Raw genomic sequence first — 10,322 nt, 5'->3', positions numbered from 1 at the left:
TGTTGATCACTGTTTACTCGTTTTGTGTGTTTTTGATGTTCGGGAGGTTCCATGTTTGTCGTGGGGGGTGGGTAGAGTTTCATTACACCCGTCTTGTCCTTGAACTCGTAGTTCTTGTGTGTTTATGAATGTTTACGATGTTTAATGCGTTGTTGGGGGTGGGTTGAGATTGGATTAAACCATTTTGGGGACAAAGTTTGAGTTTTATGTGTGTTGGTCATTGTTTACTCGTTTTGTGTGTTTTCTATGTTCGGGAGATTACATGTTTGTCATGGGGGGTGGGTAGAGTTTCATTACCGCCCGTATTGAAGTTTAAACGTGTTGTGATGTTTACCGATATAACATTTGAATATTTTTGTTTTATTGTAGAATGCTGTTCGGAGATGAGTTGGGATAATTATTGAAGATGTTGTGTTCCAGACGTGTTCTAAACGTTGTTTTGATTTTATTTCTTTTATGTATTTGTGATATGAATGTTTATGAACTTCTAGTATCGACTTCGTTTGGATATTGTAATTTTTTATTTACTTGTTATAATATGGACTTCATTTTTGTGGTTTAATTATGTGAATCTTTATTTGTGTTTACTATGTTTTATAGGTTATTCATATCAAATTTTAAAAAATTACAAATGATAGAATAAAAATATTCGATAGACAATTTTCAACTAATGAATGTACTCCCCACGCATATATTACTGCATCGGGAGTTCTTGTATCTCCCGACACCCTATATGTACGTCGGGAGTTCTCCGACTAACTCCTGATGCCATTTTAAAGTGCGTCAGGAGATCCTCTCCCAACGGGTTTCTCCCGACCAAACTCCCGACAACTCTTTATTCGTCGAGAGAGGTTCTCCCTATGCGTTCCTCACTTTTCCGATGAAATGTGACGTCGGGAGAAGTCAGATTTCTTGTAGTGAAATATTTATATGGAAAATTTAATTTTATTGATATATTGATGGATATATCGATGGACAACTATGTAAATAATAATAAAAAAAAAGTTTAGAATTATTTAAACTAAGAGTAGTTGTTTTAAACTAATCATTAATTTGATAACTATTTTATTTTTATTTTCTATTTTTTTAAAAAAAATTATGCTAGTTTCTCCCTAATTCTTGGAAAAGCTTTTTCACCTTTTTCTAATACACATTTGAAATTTATCCTAAATTTTTAAATAAATCAAGTTTTTTAAAAACAAGGTTTCAAAATTTGAGTTAATTTTGAGCCTTTTTAAAAAGTTGGTAATACAATAAGAAAATTATGGGTACTCTGTAGGAATGGAAGTCATATCTTTAAGCTTAAGTTTTGAAACCATAAAACCAAAAGTGTATTATTATTATTATTATTATTATTAATGTTTTGAGTATTTATAAAAAAAAGATATAAGTGTTATCTATTGCTTACTAATACCAATGTTGAATTCTTTAATTTATAAATATATCAAATGTTTCAAAATATATTGCGCATACCTATTCGTCACTTCATTGAAGAAAATCAAATCACACATTTGCATTGTTAGGAGTTTAAATCATTTGTAACTTTTTACGAAACATGAATGATATCAACAAAATAAGTAAAACAAGATCTTTAGTATTGCAAAAATGAACATATCTCAATTGACATTTAGTAAGACTGACAAAAAAGTATATGGTTCATATCCCACAATTATTGTTCAAATAAAAAAAAGATTATATATACCCTTAGATTAAATAATTTACTAATGAAGCTAGTAGAGACAAAATGCACCTATTAATTATTCTCTTAAAAAAAGAGATCATTTTATCAACATTCAAATCAATACATTAAAAATTATTAAATTTTAGGACATAAATGGTCTCTATAGCTCATTGGCCATCTTCATTTAGAGTCTTAATCTCTCCAAATTCTTCTATAAGTTTCATCTTTGTTATAAATCTTTCTACAAAATAACTCTCTTGTTTGATAAAAGGTTATCCTTTCATAAAGAAACTCAATAAAAACTTGACACATTGAGATATACATTCTTGACATGATTACATTGAAGCTTAACTCTAAGTCCTTTTTCACCAAATGAACAAAAAACAAAACAAAGTTATGATTTTGGATAAGTTCTAAAATTAATCTTCATATTACCAAATAATAAATTAATCTTTTTGTATATTGTCTATTTTTTTCAAAAGGTCTTTGGGGATTCAAACCTCTCTTAATTATTAATACATAATATTGTGTTTGTTAAACTATGTTTGCTTTGACATATTTCATTAACAGATTTTTTAGTTTCATCTTTTGAAAGCTAAGGTGATAAATGTTTCTTTTACCAATGTTTTTTATGCTATTTTGAAGAAGTTTTCTAAGTATAAGCCAAATTGAAAAAATTTACGTCCATTTGATAACCATTTGATTTTTATTTTTAGTTTTTGAAAATTAAGTATATTGGCACTACTCCACCTCTAAATTTATTCCTTTGTTATCTACTTTTTACCAATAGTTTAAAAAACCAAGCCAAATTTTGAAAACCAATAAAAATAGTTTTTAAAAACTTATTTTTTTATTTTAGAAATTGGCTAAGAATTCAACCACTGTAATTAAGAAAGATATAACTCATCATTAAAAAAGCTGGAAGAAAATAAGCTTAATTTTCAAAAATTAAAAATAAAAAACGAAAAAGTTTATCAAACGGGACTTTAATGTGTGTATATATATGGTTTTAGAAACTAGTGTTTGAAATTGAGTTAAGAATTCACATTTATTTATGAGAGCGAAGAAAAACTATACCAATAAATGATTCTTTTGCCAATGTGTTTGTTTTGCTATTTTGAAAAAGTTTTCAAAGTACAAAACCAACTTTTAAAAATTTAGGTCTCGCTGAGTAACTATTTCGTTTTTTGTTTTTGGTTTTTGAAAATTAAACCTATTTCCTCCAATTTTTTTATCATGATTTATATCTTTACTAAATATGATGGTTAAATTCTTAGCCAAATTCCAAAAACAAAAACAAGTTTTTAAAAGCTACTTATTTTTAGTTTTCAAAATTTGGCTTGGGTTTTTAAACTATTGGTTAAAACTCACCAATGCCCCTACCACATTCTGCACCCTCCACAATGAGCTATCCCACCTATACTTAGACAACCGGTGATATACTTTGATCATGGGCTATAACTATTCGTTAAACGACCATGTTAACCACCTATAGACCTTAAGGTATTAAGAAAGAATCATCTCTATGTAAAATAGTAGATAACTAATAAAGAAATCGATATCGGGAGGTGGAAGTAATTTTTATAGGCTTAATTTTTAAAGAATAAAAACAAAAAATCAAATGGTTTTCAAATGGAGTCATAACGTGTATATATATATATATATAATTTGAAATTTAGTTAAGAATAAAAGGTGAAAACCAAACAAATCAAATTGTAAAGATGCAAGCATAATTTATTGAAACGAAGAGCAAAAAATGAAATCAAATTCAAATAGCAGGAAAAAATAAAAAAATAAACCAACAACATCCTTAAATTATGTTTAACCTATAAACACCATCAACAAGCACCAAACTCACTAGAAAATACACCGCATCAGCATTTTGTGATGTTAAAGCTATAAACTAAAACAAAACATTATTTAGCTGTCTAAAATTCGAGAACAATAAATAACTAAATCTATAATTTAACCAACAAATAAAAATACATTTTTTTCATGAAAATTTTTTACAGATAAAAAAAATGTTGAATTATTTACAGAAATAGCAAAAAAAAAAAATAATAATAATAATAAATACTAATATTTCCATCAGCATCTATTAGTGAATTAAAGTTTTATTATTTTGTGTAAATAATTTTTAAAATTTTTCTATTTTTAAATATCACAGACCCTATTGGACAAACTTTCTACGCCAAAAAATGGAACATTTGTTTTTCTTCATTTACTTTAAGGGGATCAAAGCTAACTCCTTGTCTGCTTCTTTGATGAACCAACACAAAAGGCTTGACATTAACCCCTTTTGTTGTTACCTTAGTGGGGAAAATGTGCTTTCATTTTAAGTCATACATGAGTGTACCTAATGAAAAAGAGGTAACATCAACAAATTGATCAGATATTTTTATATCAAGAGATTCCCCCATCAGAGTCAAAAGCTTACAATAAAAAAAAACTAAGAATTAAAAACTAGCTTTCTTTTAGCTGAAGTTTTCACCTGCAACTTGCATTTCAAAATCTAGTTGATTAACAGCATGAAAAATTGACCACCAAACCAACACCACACTACTCCATGTTCTTCAACCAATCTTATCTTTTCAGCATCAATACCTACCAAGAAAATCTATATCAATAGATAAGTATGTAATATAAGACCGAGAGGGATGTGCAAAACGCGTAATGTTCCGAACAGTATACCAAGTAGGCTTCTATGCACAAAATGAAAGGTATATTGGATTACAGATATAGTATGACAACGGTATTGTTGATCTGGTTAAGAGGATAAAATGTATCTATCAATGATAATATCAAAGTCAATCATACAATGGATATCAAACCGAAGAGAGAAATGAAATAGTTACAAGAAATACTAATGTATACATTAAGGCTACATAAAGAGTGTTGGAAGCAATTGATCCAACAAAGTTTGAACATTAATTGACAACTCTAGGACAACTATGTATAGGGGAATATTATTTTAAGACGTGGAACTTTTGAAACCAAAGACCTTGGAGGTTTGTTCAGATAATAATAGACCATCATAAGAATCAGTAGCTTACATCTTCTTTTCTTTTAACTTACAAAACATCATATAAAATTCATCATTCTCTAAGTTCTGCATCATATGTAATTGTTGCTCTTAGCTTGCCACATTAGCGCTGTTGCCCGTGATAGGACTCGAGAAATTTGCACCGTTTGATTCTGTTGCAGCACACTCGGGATATTTCTTGCTAAGATTGTATGGAGCAGAGCTCATAACCCTATATGTCCATAAAAGTGCAGTACGATTAGATGTCGAAGCTCAAAATGTTTTTACAGATTTGATATCAGATAATAGGACAAGAATTTGGGTCTATATTTTCTTTGATAATGTTCTTTATGGTCACGAAATTGTATAATGACTTACCTCTCCTTGCGCTTCTCTAAAAACCGAGCTAAGGATGCTTTACGAGCCTGTGGAACAGCTGTAGAAGAAAACATAAAACAAAATATAAGCTGCAACTCAAGAAAGTTTCAACCTATTATACTATCAAGAATGCTTATTCCCAAATCATAGAATATCCTGAGTAATTGTGAATCGTCGGCTAAAACAGATACCATCGAAGTACGCAAATGAATAGCAGAACAATGTGCACGATATACATCAGAAGTATGAAAAGAATAAAATATGGTCACTCCTGTACGAGTATGACATACCAGATGGCATCATAGCACTAGCAGTGACAGGTCCGACCGGATTGACTTTTCTTTGAGGCTCTATTTTGCTGATAGGAGTTGTGGGAACTCCATTGGTTTTAGCTCCTTTCAACTCATCAGTGCAGCTTGACCCGCTTGCAGACTGGGCGCCAGTGTGAGAAGAAACAGACAAGGGGCTAGAGAGAGCAGGGCAAGGCAAGGCACTTACCGGCTGGTTTATAGGAGCAGCCTCACTTGCCGTAGTCATTTTTGCACCCATTCCATGAGCCTGAGCTTTTGGATGTGCAATGTTGGATATGGCAGCCCCAGCCCCAGCCAAGAACATTATAGCCTGAGCCTGCAAAAGAGTACCCTGTTACTTCAAAAGAGGCAAAGTTATATGACTCAGGTTCATTCTTCCTCTTTTTCTCTCTTTTCCAAGCAAGTAGGGGGTAATAAAGTACCTTTTCAGGGGTAATGTCATTGTAGACGTTGACGGTACCGCCGTAAAAAATAGTCAATTGGTTTGGAGATCCACCAGTAGGTTTCATGCTATTCCTGAACACATGATTCAAAAAGATGTCCAAAATGCGTTCAGTTCTACCATAAACTGCTCAATATAGTGGAGAAAAGAAATTGAAAGGTAAAAGTCGAAGAGTGTTACCATGGCTCAGTGATCCCAACAATGGAACCGAATGGTGGGAAAAATGAATTCGGAGCACTCGAAACAGGGACTCCTCCAAGTGGTTGTTTGAGGATAGAACCAGCCATCTGACCAGGAAGAGCAAAAGGGTTCTTCAAGGATAGATTGCCTAAGGAAACAGATATACCTTGATTTTGAACTGAAAATAGTTTTGTTTCGTGAGGACGGTGAATCGAATACAAATCAGGTTGCATAGGATAAGCTGCCAGGGAAAAATGAGGACCACCTTGCCTATCGTGATTGAATGTTTTCTAGATTGAAAGAGTCGAAGATACGACCGGAGAAAGAGATACAACCATATCAGCCCAAACAAAAGCAAGCCATTCGTTTTAGTAAAGGCAAAGACATTTGTTTATCCTCTTTAAACATAATAATGAGATATTTTCACACACGATCTCGACAAAATTGGGTTTATGAAACTTGGAGTCAAGAGATCTGAGTTAGTGTAATCTATCTTAGGACTATACAAAGGAATAAGTCATAGAACTCCAGGTATATGTAACCTATGCTGAATTTTGTGGATCTTCTCAGCTTGGGATTATGTAGTCCATATGATTAACAAACACATGGCCAGAGACAAGAAGACTCGCACACCAAATATAGGATTGACTTCTTAACCTCAGCCTCGGGTTAACACAAACCTAATCCATGAGTGAAACACCTCCTAACCGTTTTCGAAATCTAGCTGTGGTTCCTACACTGAACAACCTTCGAAACAATTTCGCACATCCAGCTCTAACTCTCAGTAGGTATATATGCAAGATGATACACCTCTAGTTTAAAACAAGTTCATATATCAAAAACAAAACTGAAGAACACATATCAAACCTGGATTTCTGCTGCTCTTCGTTGATCCGAAGTAGCAACGACCGGATCAGAACCGAGCTTCGAACTCTTGTCCTCTGCAGAAATCTTGAAAGGTATCATATGAGGAAGGGCAGAGGCCTTGTTAGAGGACCATGGAACACCAGAACTTTTAGTATACCCTAAAAGAAAAAAGCCCCCATGAAGATCAATCAAATTACCAGACTATAATACTAGATTACCTTGACTAACAACAACTAAACATGAAAACATAGAAGACCCCCCAATTTCATTGGAGAAAAAGATTCCAAACTGAAATTAAGAGAGGATTTTGTCATCCAACAAAATTCAACTAATCTATCATAAACAACCAGTCAGCCACCACATAATAATGAAAAAAAGAAGTGGGAATTCTCTCTGATTCCCAAAAAACCATCTTCAACCAAAAACTTCATTAAACAAAATCCAAACACCAAGATTCAACCAGCCATAAACAGAGGATTCCAAGACAGAAAACATAAAAGCAACTAACTCACAAAAAATTTTCAATAAGTTAAAGAAAGAAATGAAAAATCATAGAAACAAAAATGGAATTAGAAGAAAAAATTACCAGAATCTTGTGCTCCATCGTTGTCAATCTCCTGTTTAACCATAGCCAATGGCTCCTTAGAGCTCAAACCCAAAAAATCCATCTCCATTTGAGACCAGAAAACCGACAGCAACACAAAATTCAGACAAAAAACAACCCAAGTTGAGAAAATTTGAAACAAAGAGAAGGGCAAACAAGAAAAAAAAGGAAAGAAGAAATGAACAGCAGCAACAGCAGCAGCAGCAGCAGCGAAATAAAGCAGAGAAGAAGAGGCGTATTTGGATCTTGGCCGTCATTGGAATTTAAGCATGTTTATGAATTAATCGGAAAAGTTTACCTATAGAGCCGGTAACGTTGACTGGCTTAGCCGGTAACTCACAACGTGCGAATTGTTAAAAACCCTTCACGCATTACTACGGCGGTGGTACCACTTTCATTCGCTGTCATTCTCTCACAGCCTGCCACGTGTCTTTCCGCACGTGGTTCACTTATTCATGACCCGATGTATTCGCCACCTAACGATTATTTCCTTCAACTCGTCGATTTTTTCATTTTGTTTTCCTCGTGAATATTATTATTTATTAATTATAAATTTGAAAGGAAAAAAAAAAAAAAAAAAGATGAAATTGTTGATATGAATATGATGGATACTATACTACTAGCTTTCTTGTCTTCTTCTTTACTTTTTTTTAGTGTGCCTATTTATATTGATTTTTTTCTTTTAAGGTTCTATTAAAAAAAATTGTACTACTTTTATGTGAATTTTATACTTTATTGTCTAATTGGATTTGTATTTACTATTTGATGTCTATCTTGGTTTCAAGAATTCGGTCAATGTATTTAAATTAAAAATGGAGAAGTAATTATGAATAAATTTAATTGTACGTTATGGGTAGAAAAAAAAATATGGTTAAGTATTTAGTTATAAGGGAATGAACCAATTAGAGATGTCTATTCTCCTACGGATCAAGGTCCCATGGAGACCTATTCTGAATGAGAGTAGGAAATCCTCGATTGCATGGAAATGCAAAAGGAGCAAAAAGAATTCTCCCTATTGGCTAAATGGGGACAAAGATGGAGATTACATTCTCCATCTCTAGCCTAGTCTCGTCCCAATGAGTATAATAATAATAATAATAATAATAATAATAATAATAATAAAACTCACATCCCCGGTGAATATGATTTTATAACTTTACATATATATATGTTTGTTCATTTCTTTATTATTTACTCAATTAGTTATTTTCTAGTTTTCAACACAATTTTTTCATCCTTTAATACATTTTAAAAATATTTTAATATTTAAGACTTTCTTATCTTTAAGATAAAGAATGTTGTTATATTTAAACTGGTAATATATAAATTGAATGCTAGACTAAAATATTGTAATATTTAAATTTTAATTTTTAAAAACCGTGAAATTAAATATTTTAATTACATAAAATATTGTTGTTTTTATAAGACAATTTTATAATATTTTCTTTGAACAAAAAATGTATTGGAAACAACTCATTTAATATATAAAATTTTATCTGATTGAGAATAAATTTAAAAGTTCTTAAAAATAAATAAATTATATAAAAGAAATAAAGGATGAATTTTTCCTGCAAGGATGGAGATTGAAATAGGAGGCAGGGATGGAGACGGGGAAGGTTTCCCCGTCCTCGCAACGCCTCGTGAACATCTCTAGACCTAATGGATCATTCCAAGAGAAGTGTTTTATTTGGCTAAGTATAGTCATCGAGCTATAGACTCATCCATAAGAGCTAAAGATATCAATTTCTGTCATAAGATCAACAAGAATCATGAAGGGGTCCTAGGGTTAACCATGGAAGTTAATAAGGTCGTGGATGCTGACTCATAGGATCGATCATAAGAGAAAAATAATGTCTAAGTATGAAGGACTACTGTTGCCACACTTTGATGACTAACTCTGATGACCATCTTTGCGTGGCCAACTCCGATGACCAAGTCCGACAACAACTTTAATGAAGATCACTTCCATTGATTAACTCTGATGACAACCACCTATGATAGTATTCACCTCTGACAACCAACTCTGATGACCACTTCAGGCGACCAACTTAAACTATCAACTTTGTCGTTCATCCCCAAGAAATAACTCTACCAACCAACTCAATTGATAATATACTAAAAGAAGAAAAAACAAAAAAACTTGGTTGACAAAAGTGTTGTTAAATACACATTTGAAACTATTAGTTTATAGTGTTTAATAGTTGTCTTTTACAGTAATTTGATATTTAGGAATTGTCTGAGGATGATTAGGCCATCCTTATAGACGTACTTGTCATAGACATCCAGGAGACTATTTATTTCTTAACAGTCCCATAGTCTAGGAAGAGGTATTACTTGTGTCACCTTGGTAGGACTAACTAGCTTGACTATCTTAATAAACAATATTTTTTACATGAAATTTGTTTATTGTTGGCCATGTTTATACTTTGTCTTTTGTGAACATGTATATAAATCTATGATGACAACCCTATTTTTTGTGCATGCTCAACTCATATGTTCCACAATCGTTAAAGTAAACGTTGTTGATTATATAAATAATAGTATTTCATCTACATTGAGTGCAATAGTTACATGTAGAAAATTGTAAAATTTATTTTATTTATTGAGTTCACATCTTGAATGAATGTTCAAAATTTGGTAACATATGTGTGTAGTTGAATGGTGGAACAGAAAGTTAAACAAAAAATAGAAACAATAAAAAAAATAAATAAATAAAACAAAACATGCACATGTTTTTTTTATTATAAAAAATAGCATCAGATATTGATGTGAGCATGCAATGTACGTAATCAAGTTATAGTAAAGTAAAACGGCATAAGAGGTCAAGTATCGTCCTC

The 10,322-nt window shown here is 31.9% G+C and overlaps 1 protein-coding gene across 3 annotated transcripts; it reads right to left on the bottom strand.

Annotated features, from left to right (window-relative positions):
• Positions 1-4,468: 4,468 nt before the first annotated feature.
• Positions 4,469-7,742, bottom strand: LOC120081581 (protein TIFY 6B-like). Of its 3 annotated transcripts, XM_039036599.1 has the most exons (8): positions 7,468-7,742; positions 6,882-7,039; positions 6,280-6,304; positions 6,015-6,192; positions 5,815-5,908; positions 5,372-5,708; positions 5,082-5,139; positions 4,469-4,935 (listed from the first exon to the last, which is right to left on the bottom strand). In XM_039036599.1, exons 1-8 carry the CDS (start codon positions 7,553-7,555, stop codon positions 4,815-4,817), a joined length of 1,059 nt encoding a protein of 352 aa, XP_038892527.1. In that variant the 5' UTR covers positions 7,556-7,742; the 3' UTR covers positions 4,469-4,814. The 3 variants fall into 3 exon arrangements, with proteins under 3 accessions (XP_038892527.1, XP_038892526.1, XP_038892528.1); XM_039036598.1 differs by having other exon boundaries at positions 6,015-6,304; positions 7,468-7,741; XM_039036600.1 differs by lacking the exon at positions 6,280-6,304 and having other exon boundaries at positions 6,015-6,121; positions 7,468-7,741.
• Between the last annotated feature and the right edge of the window lie 2,580 nt (positions 7,743-10,322).

This window comes from Benincasa hispida, chromosome 7 (genome assembly GCF_009727055.1).
Source record: "Benincasa hispida cultivar B227 chromosome 7, ASM972705v1, whole genome shotgun sequence".
NCBI lineage: Eukaryota > Viridiplantae > Streptophyta > Magnoliopsida > Cucurbitales > Cucurbitaceae > Benincasa > Benincasa hispida.
Note: the sequence above shows the minus strand (reverse complement) of the source record. Positions and strands in the feature narration are given on the sequence as shown.

Coding starts and splice junctions, on each gene's coding strand:
- LOC120081581 (XM_039036598.1), bottom strand. CDS start 7,555: ATGGAGATGGATTTTTTGGGTTTGAGCTCTAAGGAGCCATTGGCTATG. Junction 7,040..7,467: donor CGATGGAGCACAAGATTCTG/GTAATTTTTTCT, acceptor TTTTTCTTTTAG/GGTATACTAAAAGTTCTGGT. Junction 5,909..6,014: donor GTTGGGATCACTGAGCCATG/GTAACACTCTTC, acceptor TCATGTGTTCAG/GAATAGCATGAAACCTACTG.